The sequence below is a fragment of the Anomalospiza imberbis genome, chromosome 14 (genome assembly GCF_031753505.1).
Source record: "Anomalospiza imberbis isolate Cuckoo-Finch-1a 21T00152 chromosome 14, ASM3175350v1, whole genome shotgun sequence".
Lineage (NCBI taxonomy): Eukaryota > Metazoa > Chordata > Aves > Passeriformes > Viduidae > Anomalospiza > Anomalospiza imberbis.
In genome coordinates, this window is record NC_089694.1 from 11,486,827 (window position 1) to 11,508,615 (window position 21,789).

Here is a 21,789-nt window from a genome sequence, read left to right on the forward strand (position 1 = left end):
AACAAGGACGTCTGTGGTAATGATGATGTGCCTGTTTGGGAGCTCAGGCAGTCTTCAACACCACCTCAGTTCTGCTCAGATGCAGAACTTATCAATAAAAACAATGTGTGTCAACTACTAGGTTTATTCAGACTTTCCCTTCTGGGAAGTGCCAGAAGAGCCCAAGGGCCATGCAGAAGGGAGAGACATTTCCATGCTATGGCCCAGGAAGGAACAGGCCACACCTTGCTTAATGCTGAATGAGAAAAACAAAGCTAGCTTTTCAGGATTTAACCAACCTCCTGCAAAAAAACCCACTGGGTGTTGTGCCAGCAAAGCAGGAGTACCTAGGGCCTGTTGCCTCTGGATCCTTCATTAAACAGCACCTATTAATCAGCTGCAAGAGGTTTCCAAGTGTTGACAAGGCCCATATTTAATATTTAACTGGAGCAACTGCCACCTGTGGAGAATGATTCCCCATTCTGCTGACAAAAAAAGGCAAATGAGTTGGGAACAACAATACATGAATATGTGAATATTTTAAATGCTTCTCCATAGTCCATGGATATTGAGTGAGGTCACTGACTTGCTCATTGGAGTGCTTTTAATAGATGTTTCTGCTCAGTCAGCACAACGTGAATTCCTACCAAACCTTCATGGAGAGTGCTGAGCACTGGACACAGAGGCTGGCACCAGCAGGAAATGAGCAGTTTCCTCAAACTGTTCATTTTGTTAGTGTTGCTCCACAGCAAAAATTAAACAAATAAAACCATAATTGCTTTGAAAAACTAACCAGCACATCCTGACATTAGAGACAGCTTCCATTTTACTGATCCCTTATCAAATCATGTAGGAAAAGACTTTTGTGGGATAAGCACATTAGCACTTGATTATTAGGAGTGGATTGATATTCTGACAATTCCTAGAAGAAGGACTTAAAAATATCCTATACAACTTATTACTTATACAGTCTTGGAAACTCAGTTAGAGACCAGGGTTTAATGGGTAGCATTAAATTTTCATTAGAACTAAGAGCAGCAGCCTGAGCATTACACATGCAGCAGTGTTACCTTCCCTCTCCTGCATCAGCAATGTCCTCAGGAAAGGCAGGACTTGGGGCAGCTTTGCTTTCCAGACTCGTCTGGATGTGCTTGTTGTCCTCATCTGTAATATAACAGAGACAACTGAGAAATGACATTTCATTCCACTTGTCATGTTTGGTGTGCTTTATTTGGGGTAAGAAAATGCTTTGCCCAATGAAAAGGAGTCTCACCAGCACAATCCCTGGGGGTTTAAGAGGAGAGGGTTTTCAGGGGTTCTGCCTGATCTCCCCAAGGATTGGGAGGTCCCAGGGCAGCAAAGGCACGTCCAGACCCCACAGGTCCAAGAGGACAAAGCTGCCCAATGCCTGACTTGTGCCAGGAGCTGTCACATCACTGGAAAGCTCCACAGGACACTGCCATTGACTGTCAATAAAGTTAATCTCTTCCAGGATTTAAATTCAGCCATTTCCTGTTTTGACTCAAGTCATCCGATCTTGGCAAACAAAGGAGGAGGCCAATACAGCTAATGAGGAGGTCCCTGTTATTTTTACTGGCACAAGGCCCAGCTATATCTTCTGAGCTCCCCAAGACCCCAAATTAAAAACAATAGAGGATGGTAGCTTTTCCAGCAGACTCCAGGGTATAACACTGCATTAGATATTTTGTTAGCAAATGGGTTTTCTTGCTACTGCAAAACCAAAAGGATTAAACTCTCAAACAGAGAATAAAAAGTAAGCTTAGTGTGGTCAACAAGATCTGCACATATTTATTCATGCAGCTAAGTCTGTTTTAAAGATAAAATCTACCTGTTACAGGAACTGCCAAACCCTTTTAGGATATATTTAATTAAACAATTTAATAGAAAAAGAAGTTCAGAGGATTCAGAAGTAATATTAAATAGTATAGCCTTGCTTGTTATCTGTTTGGAAAACCACATGAGGGCCAAGAGCAGGCCAGTCCTATGGTGAGGAGGCTCAAGACTCAACACTGCCTGTGTGGTGCCATCCAGCATTAGCACAGTCAGCCTCCAAGTCACAGGAATACCCAAGATTCACTCCCCCTTGCCTGTGCACTCCTATGGAGAAAAATGCTGCATTCCCAGTCCTCCTGCCCACCCAGCACCTGGCCCTGAGGAGCAGGAACAGAGCAGGCACTGCTCAGAGCTGTGTGCGTTAGGACTGCATGTCTGGCACACGGGGTGGCAGCTGGGGGTCCCGTGGTTTCCACAGCAGTGGGAAGCTAGGGAGCTGCTCCTGCGGAAAAACAAGAGTCTGGCTGTGTAGGAATGAGCTGGTTTTAGAGAGCACGATTTTGAGAGAGGGACTGTTTTGCCCATGCCAACACTGATGTGCACCAAGCATCACTGAACATCGTTTTAGGAGACAGAGCCCGAGGCATGGTTGGTGGCACGTGCAGGCCATGGCACGTGTGGGCACAGCAGGGCACCCTGAGGAGATTTATTGATACAGTGAGCCACATCCTCCTCTTCTGCCTCAGACCTGGGGGAGGGAGGTGCCAGCAGGTAGCTGTGCTGGAAGTGAAGAGCCCAAACACAGAGCTCCCACGCTTTCCCTTTGCCTGTCATGGTTGAAAAGACCTTGACAACCAAAGACTGCATTCACTTCTCATCCCTCCTGCAAAGGGCTGTGTTGTACTTGCTCTTCACTGACACTTCCCCCTCAGACAGAGCTCCTCATTCCTGGCTGGCACAGGCAACAGGAAGCCTTCACTTCCACCCATCCAAATCCCTGCCCTGAAAAATGGCTCAGCCACTGCCACAGCTACGCCTGGCTCCTATCACCAAAAACAGTTTAGTACATTATAATCCCTCAAGATAAGCAATATGCCTTTGCTAACTTTAGGATGAGACAATATAAGAAGCAAATTCCAACAGAAATCAGGAGTGGCCTGACCAGGTTAATTTGCCCATCCATGTGTTTTTATACATGTGTGTAAAATTGGCAGGCACTCCTGCTCTAACACTTTTACTCATTTCCAACCACTCAAAAAAAAAGACTCCTAGTGCCTGGGACATTCATAACTAACTGTGCATCAGGGCTCACTTGCCACAGCAGGTGGATAAAATGGTCTCTCTCGTAGGTGATTTTTAGCCCTCAAGAACTGCACATAAGTGCAAGGAGAAGTTATCATCAAATTCATCCATCTGTGCTGCTCTGCAGGCTGTAGTTTAAATACAGGGTATCTATCTGTTTTATAGATTTGTATTACTGCCCATGACTAGTGTTTTCTACTACAGTCAATACCTGTGAAAACCCTTAGGGATCCCCACAACCCTCCCTTCTGAAAGCTAAAGCCCTCCTCCAGAAAAGATCACTGGGAATTTTCCTTTGCAAGCACAAATTTCCACTCCTCCTCAGCCCACTTACCTTGCAAAGGGAATGCCAGCAATTATCTCAGTGGGGTTTTTCCATGCAGGAATTTTCTCATTTCACTCCCTAACACAGAGCTAAGTCTAAAGACTCAGATCAGGAGTTATGAACACAGATTTGACTAAATGAACATGCACCTCTTCATCACCTTGAAAGCCACCAGAGGTGAATGACTGATCTTTCCAGGGGAAGGAAAAAAGGTGTCAATATGGCAAGCAAAGGCTCTTATCTCATCTAAGGTGAATATATTACCTGCAGAACCTTGATGCACAACCACTGATGTAAAATGGCAGTGGAAAAAGTAAGAGGAAGGAATAAAGTCACATGTTATACCTGTGTTTTATCAAAATAAGTCTGAGAATACAAATAGAGGAAAAAGGGAAGAAAAAAAAAGTTGAAAAAGGAATAAAGGCTAAATCTAGACATAACTATATTTAATAACATTTGCTTCTTCCTTCTTAAAACAGCATTAGTCAAGTAATGCACGTGCAATGACTCTTGCATAATACTGCTGCATTGGTAAGGAGATGATTTTATGTATGACCTGAGACATTATCTGATATGTGCACATCAGCCCTAAAAGTTAAATATAAAACCAAGAGTACTTCAAATTCTGCTTTCCTGAAGTGGGCAGAGAGTTAAGGGGACAAGGCAAAGGGCAGACAGTCCTATTCACTGCAGGCTGGTGGTTGGGCTGCAGAGCATTTGCCTGACCTGGGGGCTGGCAGAGGGGCTGCTGAAGATCTGCCCCTCCATGCCAGGAGGGTGCAAGCACAAATGCACATCCTCCAAAAGGAGAATGTGCTCTGCAGAAAAGCCAGGCACCTCTGCCAAGATGGAAGAAGTTTTATACATTTTAGCATTCTGGAGGTATGATAAAATAGTAAATTTAATGACATCATGAATTCATAATACCAAGGATAAAAGCAACTTCATATGAAATATGATGGGCCAGTTCTGCATGAGAGGCTCCAATGAATCTGTGCTAAGTTATGAGAGCTGTCAGGAGTAGGTAAAGAGCAAAAAGAAAATGAGGCTCTCAGTGAAGTCCCTAGTCAGCATTTAGCTTTCAGAATGTGTCTAAGTAACATGGAGCAAGGAGGGGTACCCCAAATCCAGGCAATTCCTGCTACAGACACATCCTGGCCAAGGAGTTTCACCAAACAAAGGCGTGATCTAAACAACAGCTCCCCTGGCAGAAGGGGAAGCTGGGCCCAGGAATGATGGCTGAACTGAACTGCTGGAGGTGACATTTGAGTGCTGGACAGACGCCCCTCTGCCAGGGGCTGTAGCCTTTACTGCAAAAGAACAGAGCCCAGCCATGGGGCCCTTGTTAGAGACAGCGGCAGGCTTTGCTTAGAGCTGCCTGTCAGGGCCAAGGCTTCCCCGGGGCAGCAGCAGCAGCCAGTAACTCCCCGGCCATGGCTGAGGATCTGTGACTGCCCACCCTGACAAACCATCCAGGAGCTTGTGTGACACTGGGCTGCTGGCCTGCCCTCATGTTGAGGACGACGTGAATCGTCCCCAGCTCTGCTTTGCACAGGTGCTCAGCACAAAGTTCCAGCTCTAGGCTAGTTACACTTGGACTCTAAGCATGGTCCTGCTTGTTTCACACAGGGCTGATCTCTTGCCCTGCACTGACAAATGTGCTTGGATCTGTTTTACACAGCACCATGAAAGTTTATCTGCACGTCAAACAACACGCAACACATCTGCTTCCAATCAGCACACGTGGCACACAGCCTGGGCACAGACTTGGCCACAAAGCCCTTTCTACTCTGAAAAGCACTTTTTTGCCTTGGAATTATTTCCATGTAAGAAGTGATGCATGGACCCTCTCAAGTGGGCAAATACATGCCAGGAGGAGAGAGGCACCCTCTCCCTTTGCAGAAATGTGACTGACCTCACCACTCCAGAGGCCTGTGAGAGCAGCTCTTGTCTGACCACTTCAGGAACCTGGGCAGGGGGATCCATTCTACATCATCCCCGTCTCTTTTTACTTCTGTGGTAAGAAATGACACCAATGACCTCTAACAAACAGGAATTTGGGGAAAAAGAAGAAAAAAAAAAGAAAAAATAAGCTGAAGTGGGGAAAAGGCATTCACTGCACACAGCTTTTGCCTTGGTTCTCTGCCACACTAATTATTTCTTTGGGCCCTGATTTTGATAACAAGAGATGTTTTTCTGGTACTGAAAACATAGATGGAAATCCCCTTCTCAAAACACAGGGACTGGTTCTCAACAGACTGCCAGTACAGGGAGACTCCCATCCTGGACCAATTTTTTTCTGGTCCATCAATTTGTTTTCTTAAGATGCACACTAACATACTTACTTTCTAGTTTGCCCTTTTTCCTTCTAATTGATGCTCGAAGTAGATCTGGCCCTGCCAAGTCTTCCTGGAACCGCTTTGCCTTCACTTCTGAAAACCATTCCCCTGTCACAAACTTCTTCTTCTTTTCATCCGTGATGGAGCCTTGTATTCGCCTGAAAGGCAGTGCAAGCATTACACACCAAACAGATCTTCAGTGTTCCGGCTTCCCTGAGCTACCTTTGCAAAATGTCCATGGGTTCACCTGCCTGACACTATGAAGGATCCAGAGATTATTCTCTGCAATCACAAGAGCCAAACCAGCATTAAAACAGCAGCTGATTTACTCTTTATCTGAAATGGTAACGGCACCTTGTAAAAACAGGCCTTCACCTCTTCCAAATTCACAAATCCAAATCATTCACCTGGCAAGGAGATTTGTCCACTTTCTTGGCTGCCCTGAGGTTTAAGGAAGCGGTGGGGCTGTTTGTCTGTCTTGCACTTCTCCATTTTATTTGTTTATTAATCTATTTATGGCAAAACCTTTTGGACCAAATTTGCTGCAAACCACAGAAACAAATAATGATATTTAGGGAAGCCACCTGTCCCTGCAGCATTGTCCCTGGACACTGCTCCTCTCCCTGCTCCTCCTGCCATGCCTATTTTGGCACTTGCATGGTTAGCTCTCCCTCCTAAGCAGAGCTTCTCCTACTCTACCTCACTTGGGCACACCCAGAGCTGATTTTTGGCACCTAAACCTGCCAGTGCTCTGTTGCCAGCCCGTACTCTAATTCTCCTCACCATGGCTTGCTGAATTAGCTGCCTTTCAGCTGGCACAGCTCACCACAGTTCAGGGTTCCTGTGAAACCTGGGAGGCCACAGGAAGCGCCCTCCTCAGCCCAGAGTTCAGCAGGAAAAGGGGGCAAACCCCCAGATAACCCTGGAGCCTTGAAGGGTCACATTTGGCTGCCTAAAGGCCAGGAGGGAGCAGGGATAACTGGGCTCAAGCCTTTGCAGGCCATGCTGGGGATTCAACAGAAGCTCCCATCTAGACCAGGACAGCACTCTCAAGGTGCTGGACCAGAGGAAATAGTTATTTTAATCGTGCTGACAGCAGATCGAGGAAATATTTATTTTAATCGTGCTGACAGCAGATCAAGGAAATGCCATTGACTTCATTTTGCCAAGCAGGCAGGTTGTGTTGAAACCAAACATGTCTTACTGCAGGTAGCCAAGCTGACAGCAAGGGGCTCTGGGCAGGACCTAATTCACTTCACTCCCAAATCAAAGCCTCCTGTGCAACAGCCTTCAAAGAGAAGTGAAACAAAACCAAAATAATCCAAATACTCTTTTTACCAAACCTCCATTTCAGAGGAAAAAATTCACCTCATTTCAGAAAACAAACAAACAAACAAACACCAAAAGCAATAAAAACCAAACCATTTTGAAATTGTTTCAATTCAGAGGAGAGGTAAGAAGAGCATGCAGACACATACACCCAAGTCCAGGCTTCTGGCTTGCAGTTGTTTCCCCAGCTCCCACCTCCAGCAGAGGCCAGGGCACACAGGCTCCCAGGAGCCTGCAGCAAAGCTTCCTGCTCCCTTGAGCACCATTTCTGTACAGGGCTTACTCTTTTTTTGGCTCAATAGCAAATTGAAGACTCGCATCCTCAGTTGGGGTAAACTGGCACAGTGCCATCCACACCCACTGAGTTACTAATTTCTTGCCATGGAGAATTCAGTGCCAGCTCCCTGAGCCTGCTGCACACTGTCAGCCCAGATGGTCTAATGGCTGGCATTTAAAAAGCAACAGCAGCAAGAAGCAATCCTGATCAACCAGACCTGAGCTCCAGGATGGCCAGTGGCAGAGGAGTTGAACTGATCCAGAATCCCTGGCTCTGGAACAGCTCCCTGCAAACCTCTGGCAGATCATGTAGCCTCTAATCACCCCTCTCTGCATGACAGATGGTGCAGACACACCCACCTCAAAAAGAACGGGGCAACATAAAGCAGAGAAGGGGATGTAAAATCTCATTTTAAAACACACTATGGCCTTTCTGTGCTACCAGGTGAGTAGAACAAGGTAGCAGCTACTCCCCTGCTCAGACCTCTGCCACCAAGAAATCAGCATCTTCCCCCACTGAACAGGAAAGGGGTGACTGCCCTTGGCATCTCTGAGGGCTGACAACTCAAAAGGAGAGTCCCCTCCTGCAAGGAGAGGACAGCAGCAACAGAGGGATGGCTGAGAAAGACGAGGTACAATGAAAAGATCTATCAGCAAAAGGGACAGCACTGCTGCAACCTGCACCTCTCCTTGTTCACACACTCACACATGCTCCTCTCTCAAAGAAGTGAAAAAGTCTTCCCCAAGGGAAGCTCACATCCTGCTGTCACACACTCTCTCACCTGATGCGATCCCCATCCTTCTTCTTCAGCTCTGCATCTCTCTGCAGAACCTTCATCAGCTTTTCATACTCCTCCTCGGTCAGGAAGCTCAAGTCCAACATCTTCCCTACTGTCTTCTTCAGCTCTTCAGATGGCTCAAGCAGAGAGAGCAGGCACTAATCCAGCCCAGGCTGCCACAGTGCCATGGGCAGCCCCTCACAGCCCCTGGTGCTGAGCAAGACGTGGCTGCAGAGAAAGGATTCACCACAGCACGGCTCGGGTGGAACTCACCCTAGCACCTGGACTTGCACTTCCAGGCTCTTGGCTGGCACGGCTCTCTGCTCTGCATGTCTTCCCCTGCCAGGGAAACTCTCTCAGCACAATTAGGCTCCTTTGCCTTTCTTCAGGCACAGTTGCAGCGATCGGGATGCCAGCGTCAGTCACAGAGGGAAGCAGGGGAAGAGCAAGCTCCTGCCAGAGCTGCCTCAACAGGCACGAAAGCTCATCTCACCCACGGCAGCCCCAGCACCTCTGGCATGCGCTCTCCTCAACAGGGAAGTCTGCTCTGTGGAGTTCAAGCATCCCTGCAAAGAAATAGCACCGAGATGCCTTTTATGATAAGCATGACATATGGTAAGCGAATGTGTACATTGGGGGTTTTATTTGTTCTCCAGCACAAGTTCCAAAACAGGCTGCCCTACTTTCCTCCCCGTCCTAGAGCTCCTCACGTGGTATTAACCTAAGCAAGACAATGTTTTATTTTAGCCCTTTCCTACTAACAGATAAACAGTTGACTCAGCATGCTACAAACAAAATAAGCATATGAATTACCAAATTGCTTGCTTGCTTTTTACCTCCATTCTTATTATCCTCACTTCTTTATGCCCTAAATGAGACCAAGGATAAGCAGCCAACCTTTGTAAAGCAATCGGAAGATGAGAGAACAGCAACCTGGAAGCATTTCTGCTGTGTGTTATGCTGTGAAATACCAGGGGCTGCTCATTTTCTAATATGTGTGCCCTTTGCTTTATGCTGCACTGATATTTGCTACTCAAACACTACTGGTGCAGATCACTTTGTGTTTCAAAAGACAGTGAGAATGGCCAGAGGCTGCAGGGCGTGGCAGAAAGGTAAAACAAGCACTCTCTTGCCACTTTATTCCTTTTCCTCTCTCCTGGCCAACTTGAGGGCTGTAAGGCCCACTTTTGAGGGAGGAAAAGTTCTGCTCCTGTCTATGTAGGCAGTTTCTAGCTCACTCAATTTTTCTACTGTTTCCAAATCTTTCAAGTGTTTGTAGCTTTCATGATACTTTGCTATTTCTTTCAAAGGCACAGCCTTGGAAGTCAGATCATTAAAAAATAATAAATCCCATCTTTCATGGCAAACATGATCTGAAGGTCATCAGGCCCACTCCCTCACTTCAAAGCTTGTATCCCCCTTAGTCTCTAATCTGTACCTTTGAGGATACCAATCTCAGCCCTTTCAGGCCACCTATTTCAGTGCTTTGCTGTCAGCAAGAAGCTTCTTCCTATTGACACCTGATAGGTATCAGCCCATCCTGGCTGACACAGGAACTATTCCTTTGCAGCCATCCTCGCTGGGCTTGACATCTCAGCCTCCATGTTAACCAACCACAGCTCCTTGAGATCCCTCAAAGCTGGCATTTTCATAATTTTTGTCACTTCTTTGGACTTTCATCAAGTGACCCACGGAAAGGTGAGAACCAGTGCTTCAGCTGAACTTGGCTCATTTGACATAATTTCATGGACTTACCTTATTTTACAGATGATGAACTCACAAATGTTTGTGCTTTTTGTAATGGTGTAACAACGTGTTAAAAGCAAGAACAGGCATCTGACCGTAATGTTTACAAATAAATACCACAGAACACTGCAGGAAAAAGCTAACAAAAGGAACGGCATTGTCATAAAAACTCTTCCCTTTTTTGTAAAAAATTGCCAGAAGAAAGGAAACAACATTTCCCATTTCTTTAAGGCAAGAATGTCTGTGCTTGTCACACTACAATATAGCCTTTATCATGTGAGAAACTATCCACACCACTCTAAATAGTTTAAACAGAAACAATAATAAAAAAGCCCTGGTGAATCTCTACTGTTTAAACCTACATTTCATCCAGTTTGGCATGGCTCTTCCATTATTAGTTCCATCTACTCTTCTCTGGCTCTCAGGCACAATCCTACTTCTACAAAGACATTCACAGAATTTTCTGGGACAGATTTTATTTTTGAAAAGGTATCTAGGGACATATCACAGTATTTGCCTCTCAAGAACTTTTATTTATTTTTAACAAACCCCATGACATGTGGGCTGAAAGTACTTCAGAAAATATTTTCAGAGAAGACTCATATTTATTCATCAGTATGGCAGTCAATTAAAAATAAAGGCTACTTCTTGGGAAAAAGGCTACTTCTTCATAAAGAGCCTTTTTTTTTTCTTTCCCATGAAAATGTTTTCTCTTACTGAAATAGCTACATTAGAAGGAAAAGGTTAACAGAAACCAAGAGCCAACTCCTTTTGTTTTACAGAGTTAAAAATCAAACCACTTGATGCACCTGCTGTGGGAAAGCGAGCTGCTCCAGAAGACCGCTCCGCCGGAGGTGGAGGTTTTGCTGGAAGTGTCAGGAGCTGCAAAGCTGTTGACCCAGACCTGCAGGAATTAACAGGCCTGGGAAATGATCTCCATCTGCAGCATGACCACGGGGCTGTCCGTGCTCCACTGAGCCTGGGCAGCCTCTGATGGGTGCCCCATGCGTGTGGGCAGTGCAGAGGAGAGGAGAACCCCTCCACGAACCGTTCAGGTGCAGAGCATTAAGGGAGAGTGTGCTAATTGTTCACCAAGTGCAACAGATGAAGGACAAGAATGAGCTGACAGGTACAGAGCGTTATCAGGCAGGCACAGTGCTCCCTGCCAACCATCGCCCGCTCCCCCGATTGCTTCATCCCGAAGCAGGCTCACACTCCTGCTGCAGCACCACACAGCTTGGATTGGCTCTGTTACATTGCACATAATCCTCTCCCTAAGAAAGCCTTGTTAATGGACAGTTTGGACACCACAGGGGTGATGTAGTATGAACATCTAAGTCAGCAGGAAAGCCAGGACCCCGTGAGTCCCACACAGATAAAAACAATTTCTGCATGTCCTGCCCAGCCCCGGCCTTGCCATGTCTGCAAACAGCTGGGAAAGAAAACACAAAAGCCTTGCAGCTCTGTAGGGCAATGACAGGAGTCATTGCACAGTGCTGGGGCAGATTTTACCCCAGATTGAGACTTCTTCAGTGCAAGCACTTTATTTAGCTCACTGATGTAAGCTGGTTGTGGACAATCTGTGATAAGCACAAAGAAAGTTGCATTCTCCTTCCCTCTCACCAATGGGAGACCCCTCCTAGGTCAGGATTACTCTCTGGTCACAGGAGCAAAATGGAGAGTCATAAAAAAGTGAATTGTGTCCAGATAGGCAACTTCTGCCCCAGCCTATGACCCACCATGCAGAACAAATCTAGGCTGCCCTCAGGTTCTGCACCACCACAGCACCCCAACACAGGGGTCCTGACATTTCACAGCAAGGAGATGGGTAAAATTGTCAAGGCTACAGGAAAGACCACAGATCTGAACAGAGAAGCACGCTGGATGTCCAAAGGACCTTCGCTCCTCTGACTGCTTTTCTGGGGAAGAGAACATCACAAAGATCAACTCCCATGCCCAGCCCTGTTGACAAATGCTGGGTGTGGAGGAGGTGTGGAGACAAGCAGCAGCAGGATCCATCATGTGGCATAACTGGCTGCATGTCCTGCTGTGATAGCTTTTGATTTCTTGTGGCCGCCTCCCCAAGAAGCAGCCAATGCTTCAGTCTCCAGAAAAGATCTGTGCTGGTGTATGACACTGCTGTGCAGCCATCAAACACAGAGCCCAGGCGTGGCTGGAGAAGCGAGGCCTGTCCTGGCATGTGTGCATTTCATCTCCCAACAGACTGTCAGTGCCCAGTGCAGCACAGCTGTGTGCAGGCCACACACAGCTGGACTGAAGGTCCCTGTAATGCACCAGCTGATCCTCAACACGGGCTAACAGCAAACAGCCAGAGCCATCCTGTGCTCCAGCTCCCTGCAAGGTACTGGGCAGGGATGCCTTGAAACAGGAGCACTGTCCCTGCATTTCACAGTTTTTCCATTTACTTTCTTAACTCTCATTAATTTTGAGTATTTGCAATATCCTCAAAGCCCCACAGTCCCACTACATTTTAAACACAGAAGTACTTGTCCTTGATTTGTTTTGACCTGCCACTTGCTTGTTTCATTTTATATCCTCAAGTATTTTATTAGAAAACCCAGCAAGGACCAGTCTGCAATCACCTGCTCCATTTTCCAGACCTGTGTCACAGCCACAGCTCCTCTTTACAGACAAAGGAAGTTTGTTGTTTGCTCATTCCAGGTGTTACTCAGGAAGCTTCACTCATTCCTCACACCCTTCTTAGCCCCAGATCTAGTTTACTACAGAACTGCTTAGCAGTGTTCAGGTGCAAAAAGGCTCTTTCCAAAAGCTGCAACCCCCGGGATACTCACGTGTGAGACGGGTTTTGCAGTGCCAGGAGAGCTGGGGTAAGCCATGGCCAGCTGCAGCTCTGCAGCCAGGAGGGAGACAGGCAATGCCAGCCTTCCCACAGGGCACAGCAAATGGCTCTGCCAAGCCCTCGGACAGAGGAGACCTCTGATCACCTGCAGAAAAGCTAAAAGGTTACTAATAAAAAGTACCTGAAGGTACTTTGGCTGTTGTTCCAGAAGCTGTTTGGGTTTTTTTAAGTAACTCTCTTTCAGATAGTTTGATCAGATAAAAATTAAAAGCTTGCTTGGCCTGGCAGGTGTGAAACATCCCCTTTTGGAAAGGCAGATGCTGAAGGGGCTGACACCTTCCTTGTGCTGCATTTTCATTTTATTTCTGGGATGTTTAACTGAGCTGAAAACAGAACTGTAGTAATGCTCTGCGTAACTAACTCAAGCTCAGATACCCAGTACAGCTCATGCCCTTGCTGACATCTACCTACAGACACAAATTATTTGTAGGCCATCTGCAGGGCACTCCAGTCTTGGTTCTGATTTCTCAGCATGCACCTTTCCTTCAAAATGCTGCACATCTTCCTCAGCACTGGGACGTGCACAGGTTAATAATATACACCACGGGCCAAGCAGATTTCATTGACTAGACACTGAGTGGCATGTAAAGGGAAAGGAGGAATTTAGGAACTTGACAAATTGGTAACCTGACAAATTGGTAGTCAAGACCCCATTCCATCACCTAGGTGAGCATAGGACCATCCAGACCCACCTCACCCTTTAGACCTGGAGCTGCACATAGGTCCATGTAATAAAGATATGAAAACCTCTTAACACAAAGCATAACAGAGCCTGGGACAGATAATACTGATCTCACAAGCCTATCCATAGCCCAATGAAAATAGCAGCTAGCAGAAAAGTTGTTGTCCATACCTCTTTATCACACATCACGTCACAATGGAAGGAAATAACCTTCTTTTGCTTTACAATGTGTGGACACTTCCCAGTACCCTCATTAGTCAGCCCTTGCAAGGCAGATCAAAGCCAAGAGAAGCATTGTATTGAGAATGATGGATGTGGTCCTGGCACCCACAGTCATACTGCAGTTCCCAGTATGTGCTGTGGTTAACAGCACCAGAAAGATTTAGTGCCAAAACTGCCATACCTAGAGAGTCCATGATCAGCCATGTGCCTTTCTCTGTCTCAGGCTGGAAAGTCCTGCCCCACTCTTCCTCCCATCTGATTGCTTCTACAATCAGTAAAATATGCAGAGGCATTGCCATCATTATTTTACTTCTATTTTACTATTATTTTATTTTTATTATCTGGCAAAACACTGACAGCCATTATAATGTTCATTGTCATTATACTATAATTTTTAATGGATGTCCTTTTCCAGTAGAGAAAAAATAAAAAGCAAAGTAGGATGGTCTTTCTCTTTGCGAGGGATGGCCTGAAAACCAGCATTAAAATCTCCTGTCCGTGGGGCTGGGCTGTCTGCCCCTGCCTGGAGCTCGGTGCTGCAGCCACAGACGGAGCTGTGATCCCCGTCTGTGCCCTGTATTTGTGCCCAGAGCTGGCTGCAGCTGGCACTGGCCACGGTCACCAGGGCAAAGGGCAGTCCCAGCCTGGGAGGCTGCGACTGATGGGGCAGCTGCAGCTGCAGGGGCCAGGTGTGAGTCCCACTTTAGCCTGTGGCAGCTCAACTGATCCAAGTGCTCCCATTTACACACAGACAAATCCCTCAAGGTGCAAAAATACAGATGGGAAAGGTATTGCACAAGCTTACAAACACTGCTCTTAAAGAATGAAATTGCTGGGAAGTAGGACAGTGCTCCTAAGGCAGCCAAGGGCTGTCCCAGGGACAAGGCACATGGCTGAACAGCACACACCCCTACCCCAGTCTATTCTGCCTGTGGCCACACTCACACCACTAACCCTTTCTCTGTGCTCACATCCCCCTCTCATTGTAATGAAATGAATATATAAAATACCTGCCTTTTGTTTAGTTGTTGTGAAACTCCACAGCATCATGAGAGCTCTTCCAAGGTGCATTATTTTCTCCTAAATTGCAATAAACCACTTGCAGCTCTGAACTGTCTACTCTTCTGCTGCCTAAGAACAGCTGTGAACTACAAGAATATTTAATTGCTTTCTGAAAAGCTATTCCACTAAAAATGCTGTCACTGCAATGATATTTTGTCTGACTTGTCACAGAGAAATGAGAGAAAGAGGCTTACAGCTCCTACCCAAAACCCTCCTAAGCAGCTAAGTCATATACAAATGGCCTTCAGATGAGAGACAGCTGATAAGATAAAGAATAACTTCAAACAAAGCAGGCAACTGTGGTCCCCAGAGCAGTCCACATGTCCACATCTAAACACATCTGTTACCATCACACAGGAAATGTCAAGGCCGAATTCTGGCAATGCCAGGTACAAACACCAGAATTGCTCAAGCTCAACTACTCACAGACTTTACACATATTTTTCTCTATTCAGCGAGGGCTGTACATGACAGAGTGCCATTCCCACCTCAGACAGAACAATGAGCAGCTCGTGCTGCTGGTAACCCCTACTGAGGGCAGCTTTGGCACCCTGAGGGGCAGCTAGAAGAGAGCAGCTCTGACCCTAGGGATGGCTCTCCACTCCAGTGTGCATCCCAGAACAAAAAACTACTGCTCAGTTCATTCTGAGCACAGCCCTGGGTGGTTTCTCTCAGATCAAGTCATTGCTTCACATCACACTTTCCAATAATCTCCAGCATGATGGAGAATCTCTGCTGTTTGATTAAAATCTCTTCCCTCCCCTTAGGCAGCTTTAGTGAAGGATGTCCATTGATCAAGAATGGCCCTGAGATGGCACAGAGGAATTGCAGGAATTTATCAGAATAAGCAGGTCTCTAGCCCAGCCCCTCAAGAGAACCCAGCTGAAGATATTTTAGAACAACAATACAATGCTAAGCCAACAAAATGAGCACACTCCCCTATTCACTGCATGTGGGGAATGCATAACTGAGGAAATGGGTGAATTCTGCCTAATTGCACTCAGCCTCAGAAATACCTTGTCTTCCAAAGAACATCCCAGACCCAGGACATTACAGAAGGCTTAGTTAAGGATGCATAAGGATTTTTCCTCCCCTCTATATTTCTACCCAATGCAATGTAACAACCACATGAATAATTATCTCCACTGAACTCCACTCATCTCCTTCTAACAAGGAACTGCATGGGTGGAATTTGCATTACACTCAATTTACTTCCTTTTAGCCATTTTTAGTTAAATGAACCATCCTTTGGTTACCACCTAGAATAAACAAAAGACTGAGATTCTCAGTCTTAATCATTATTTCCTAGAACCAACACTGCCAAAATAAAAACACCCATCAGAGGAGAAGTCTGACTCAGACTCCTTAAGGTCAACAAGTTCTTTAATTGGTAATAAACTGATAATGCAATGCAATAGTCCAAATATTTGAGAGTTCTGTTTATTTCATAGGTGGGAACTATTTGCAGAGCTTGCAGGATGTAGTTCATTGTAATTCTGCAGATTGCCACAACACAAATAAACAAGCACAGCCACCTGGGACACCAAGAAATCCTCTAATATCCCAGTGAACAGGGGTGGCTGGATCTCCAGAGAGGATGCCAGGACCTCAGAGACTTTGCTGCTGGACCCATTCACTCCCAGCACAGACATTCCTCTCCCAAGAGCCTTGGTGGAGGCAAGAGGGAAGCCTCCCACACATCCACTAAATGCACTTGGCTTCGGGGTGGGGGCAGGGGCTTGTGCTGAGGTTTGCTCTAAATCTGCACTTATGTCCTTAAGAAAACGAGTTCTACAAGGATTTGCATTCCCTATTTATTAGTTTGTTACAACCCTTCACCCCCACAGCTTAGCTGTGAGCCAGTTTAGGGCGTCTCATGGACATCCTGCTGTGCTTCTGCCACACTGACATTTCCATCAGAGAAACATCCTGGTGTCCAGGCTTCCCTCGCAGCCAAGGGAGAACAGGCATGTTATATCGCCTTTAAAAACTCAGCTGTCCTGCTAGCAGGGTTTCTAGATGCCAGGTGGTATGATGGGTACTCCTAAAAGCATCTTCTCAGCTGTTACACTTGAAGAGGTAAGGACAACTAAATGTATGGTATCTAAAACTGAGCAGTTAACAGCTTAAAGCGAGGACACTGCAAGTAATTAGATTAATCACGTCCCTGTCCTCTTTTGTCACTCACTCATCCTCAGAACTCAGGTATTTTCAGTATAAAAAAGTGGGAGGTGGAAGATAAGTTTTGGCTGAGTTCAAACAAAGAAACTGCAGAAATGGAAGATAAAGAAAAAAGCAACCACCCATGAGAACTTCTGTCTATTATTTTTGACCCAGAAAAATATTTGCTGACCTCAACTGTGCTTTCTTCCAAACATAATTTCTCCATGTTTGCCTGCAGTGGTGACATGTCTTAAATTGCTTTCCTGACCCTGCTTGTTATGCCCCAATAATTGTGAGCTTGCAACACCTACCCTGGTCAGGAGCCCTCCAGATCAGAAGACATTTTATTCAAAAAAACCCACAATGCTAAAACCACCTTGTTTTGTAACATGGTGAAGTTAAAAATATGCAGGGCCCAATTCCTTTGTACTCCTATGCCTGCTGAGCTCAATGGCATGAGGCGTGGTGCTAAATCCCAAGGGAAAACAGTGCTGTTTGTTTAGGAAACTTTGCATACTGAGGGATCCTTCCTTCTGGTCACTGATTATTTTTAAGCCTCAGCCACGCCTGGATGATTCTGAAATACCTTCATTCCAGTTTTGAGTTAACTGTAAAACAGCAGGGTGCATGGCATCATTTGAGATATCTGGCAGGTATAATTCCCTCCAACATCCAGGAAAAGGAGTTTTAGAAACACTCTTAGGAAGTAATTGCCTGGCCTGTAGTTTCTAGTTATTGATGCCAAAACAAAGACAATCTACATCCAAAGGCTGGGGGTCATCCCACCCATGATGCCCAAGGTCCATGTCTGATCTGGAATCCACACCTTTTTCTCTTCTAATTCCCAAACATGTGCTGAGGCCTAGACTGGTCTGTTCTGGGCCTAGTTCTAGTGCAGAAATGCACCACACTAAAATTTTAACTAAAGCTGTTTTACTTTGTCACCCTGACCTACGGTGAAAGGAAACTCCAGGGGGAGTAAGCCCATTGCTGAATCTGCCACATCCCCTGCTTTTACAGACCTTGTTCCATGAGAAAACAAATTCATGGGGATTTTTTTTTTTTTTGAACTGGCCACTTTCCTTCCAGAAATAATGCAACTTTCCAATGCAAACACAGACTCAGTCATTATTTCACCTACTGCAGCCATGTATATGCTCTAGGAGCAGGGTGACCTGAGTGGGACAGGAGGCCCTGCAGCACTCATTACTTATAAGAAGGCACCTGCTTCCAGTCTGTCCCCTGCAATGCTTAGAGGTAGGTGAGAGGTGTAATTCTGTCCAGTGAAGGGTGACATCCAACACCCACAGCCATGAGGAGGCTAATGCTACTAGAGATGGGTAGTCTCAATTCACAAGGAGATTAAAAGTGAATCAGATGCTACACTAATTTCAACAGAAAACCACAGTTCTCATAGTAGGTTCTCTCTACTGGACAAAGTTGCAGTAGGTTAATTAGCTACAAGTACAGCTATAAACAGATGTGCTTAAACTAGCACAAATCTGCATGTGGACATGGCCTGTCATTTAGTTGAGCTTAACATAAAATTTTAGACAAACTCGAGTGAGAAGTCCAAACAGATTGCACTGATTTAATTAAATCACTAAAAATAAAATCAGTATCAGATGATCATCTGGTACCATTTCCTTGCACAGACAAGGTGTTTCTTCCATCTGTGCAGCTCCATGAATGCTTAGCAAATCTTGAAGGAAGGTGGAGAAAACAGACTTTTTGGATAAAAATAACAAGGTCATCTGAAGTGTTGAACAATGTAGTTTTATTTCTAGGTGCTTAAGCTGAATAAGATTGGGAGCTTTTATATGAGCAGTGACAACTCTAATTCTGCCCAAAGACACCTGTATGATGATGCTGTTGTGTAAAATGCACGTTATGCTGCAGAGGGTAAGATGCCTGCCCAGGGACACTCCACACTGGTGACTCTGCTTTGTGGTGTCAGCCCTGGGAGCTGCAGGTCTGCAAGAAGGGAACAGCTTGGGCTGAAGCTCCTCAAGCGATGGAGGCTCAGCCAAGCAGCCACCCAGAGCAGTTCCCAGCTGCATCCTCCCTGGGTGAGCTTCTAATCCCATCTGGTTTGGCTCCCCAAGAAGAACTGCACCATTAGGTTTAACTTGCAAAAAAAAAGTAACTTGGTTTTGGATCAAGTGTCACTAACAAGGCTTTATTTTTCTCAGGCTCTAACACCTGTTTACACCCCAGGACAGCCTTGTAATCCTTTCAACTCTGTTGCAAACATTTATCATTGCTTTGTTTTTCTCCCCGCAACACACACACTTCCCTGCTACATCTCTGGGCGCAGATAACAATATTGATTTAAATGCAATCAAAGTGAGCCTCATGTACAATGAACACTTTGTCCCACGTTGTGCCATACTGTGGCAAGGGCTGCCCCTTTCCCAGGGAGGGAGGCCCATTAAAGGGATACAATTTATGAGTTCAGGAGGAAAAAAACAAGTTTGCACTTCAATTACAGAATTGTGCAGGAGAGCAGAAACTTGGGTCAGCATGTGCAGTTTCTCAGATACTCTGCCAAAGGTGGAACAGGGAGAGTGGTAAGGGAAATGGGTTCAGCCCTCAGAATCAATTAACTCCTGCCTGCTGATACCCTCACAGAAGTTTCACAGGGACAGGTCAGTAGATCTCCACTGCTTGACCATGCCCTGTGGTCTGCCCAGGGGGCAGAGATGCAGGGGCCTAGAATGGTCTATAGCATCACTGGAGAGAATATGCTCCACTGCAAACTTCATTTATTTATTTATTTTTCATTTATGTGAAAATGACTCAGAAAAGACATAAGAACTGAATAGGTCATAGACCATGGGATACCATGGCTTATACACCAGCACTGATCACACTGGAGAGATGGCTGCCAAGGGAGCAGAAATTAATAAATGCTGGTTTTATTGCCATGTCAAGCATTTACAACAATCAAGCATGAACACGGAAGTAAATAAAACCAGGATGGACAGGGGAGTCTAGGAAAATACAGACAAAACAGCAGAAGTCACAGGGAAGTGACACACCACATTCCATGTTTTTACAAGTAATTTAGAATACAAAGTGAGGAAGTAATAACAAAAAGTACACTATAAATCATCAAAAGTATGCTTTATTTTCTAGAGCTTTCCTTTTTTGAAAGTATTTTATGCCAGATTTTCTCTACAGGGAAAGTTGTGGATGCCCCATCCCTGGAAGTGTCCAAGGCCAGGTTGGATGGGGTATGAGCAACTTGATCTAGAGTAAGCTGTACCTGCTCATGGCAAGGGATTGGAATGAGATGATCTTCAGACCCAACTATTCTGATTCTATGATCTCTCCTCTGAAAAGCAGCAGCTGCCTCACAAACTTAATTTTAATAGATGGGACAAAAGCCACTCTGTGACTAATTGCAAAATGCTTTGATAACGCAATTCATCAATGCAAGATAAGATTTGCTTTGATTTGAACAGCCCAAAGCCTCGGCCAGACCCACGGGAATGATGCCCCATGTCAAGGCAGGGCCCCGGCAGCCTGGTCGGCGGAACCATCCCCGAGCCGTCCCCTGCAGGGCTGGGAAAGTCACGGCCATCCCCGTGCGCTCGGCCCCGCCGGCCGCTGCGCTGCCGCTGTGCCAGGCGCCGTGCTGACCCCGAGCGCTGCCGCGGAGCACACGGGCACCTGTAGCCCGTGTCCCCACCGGCACTGCCGCCCCCGCCACGGGCACCGAGGCTGTCCCCGTGTCCTGTCCGCTCTCCTGCCCGGCAGCAGCTCCGTGCAGCTCGACCCCACACTCCCACCCGCTGCCGGGCCACGCGTGCCCAGCGCACGGTGCCCCCGAGGCCAGACCCTGCCTGGAAGGGAAGTCCGGACCCCTCTGGGGACCCGGCTGGCCCGGGGCGGGGGCAGGGGGCGAGCGGCACCTCCGCCCGCCCCAAACGCCGCCCGGCCGGCGAGCGAGGTTCGGCAGGCACCGGGGTGTCCCGGCGGCGGCTGGACCCGGGACACGGACACGGCACACGGACACGGCACACGGATCCGGACATGGAGCGCTTGCACCGAGCCCGGCCCGGGGCTGCGCTCCCGCCCCCCCGCACAGCGGGGCTGTGCCCGGCACGGCGAAGCCCCGCAGCCCTTACCTGCCCTCGGCGGCGCGGGGCGGGAGCGGGGCTGTACGTCCCCGAGCCGGGCTAACCATCCCGGGGCCGGGCTATCTGTGCCGGGGCCGGGCTATCTGTGCCGGGGCCGGGCTATCCATCCCGGGGCCGGGCTATCTGTGCCGGGGCCGGGCTATCCATCCCGGGGCCGGACTATCCATCCCGGGGCCGGACTATCCATCCCGGGGCGGGGCTATCTGTGCTGGGGCCGGGCTATCCATCCCGGGGCCGGACTATCCATCCCGGGGCGGGGCTATCCGTCCAGGGGCGGTGCTATCTATCCCGAATAGGCACTATCCATCCCGGGGCGGGGGTATCCATCCCGGGGCGGGGGTATCCATCCCGAATCGGGGTATCCATCCTGCGGCAGGGCTATCCATCCCGGGGCGGGGCTATCCATCCCGAATCGGGGCTATCCATCCCGGGGAGGGGCTATCCGTTCCGAATCGGGGCTATCCATCCCGGGGAGGGGCTATCTGTCCTGGGGCCGGGCTATCCCGGGGCGCCAGCCGGACGGAAAACCCGCAGAGAACCAGGGGCGGGGGTCAGCGGGACCTGCGAGGGGAACAGTGGGGTTGGAGGCAGCCTGCATCGGGGATCCTTTCAGTCTTGCCGAATACTGTTATAGTATATTAAGACAAAGTAATTAGTGCCACCCTTGTCTCAGTCAGGGCAGGACCCGACGTGGAAAGGCAAGGTGTTAGGAGAGCTGTAAGGTGATAGAAAAGCAGACATAAGTTATTAGGTGTTCGGAGAGGA

The 21,789-nt window shown here is 47.3% G+C and overlaps 1 protein-coding gene across 1 annotated transcript in view; it reads right to left on the reverse strand.

Moving 5' to 3' along the window:
* Positions 1-21,135, reverse strand: part of LOC137482523 (synaptotagmin-like protein 2) — a 33,637-nt gene extending 12,502 nt beyond the window's left edge. The window contains exons 1-4 of the mRNA XM_068204892.1: positions 21,013-21,135; positions 8,127-8,689; positions 5,746-5,897; positions 1,050-1,143 (exon numbers count right to left, since the gene is read on the reverse strand). Coding sequence (XP_068060993.1) covers positions 1,050-1,143; positions 5,746-5,897; positions 8,127-8,227 — 347 coding nt within the window. The 5' untranslated portion in view covers positions 8,228-8,689; positions 21,013-21,135. The remainder of the gene's footprint in view (positions 1-1,049; positions 1,144-5,745; positions 5,898-8,126; positions 8,690-21,012) is intronic.
* Between the last annotated feature and the right edge of the window lie 654 nt (positions 21,136-21,789).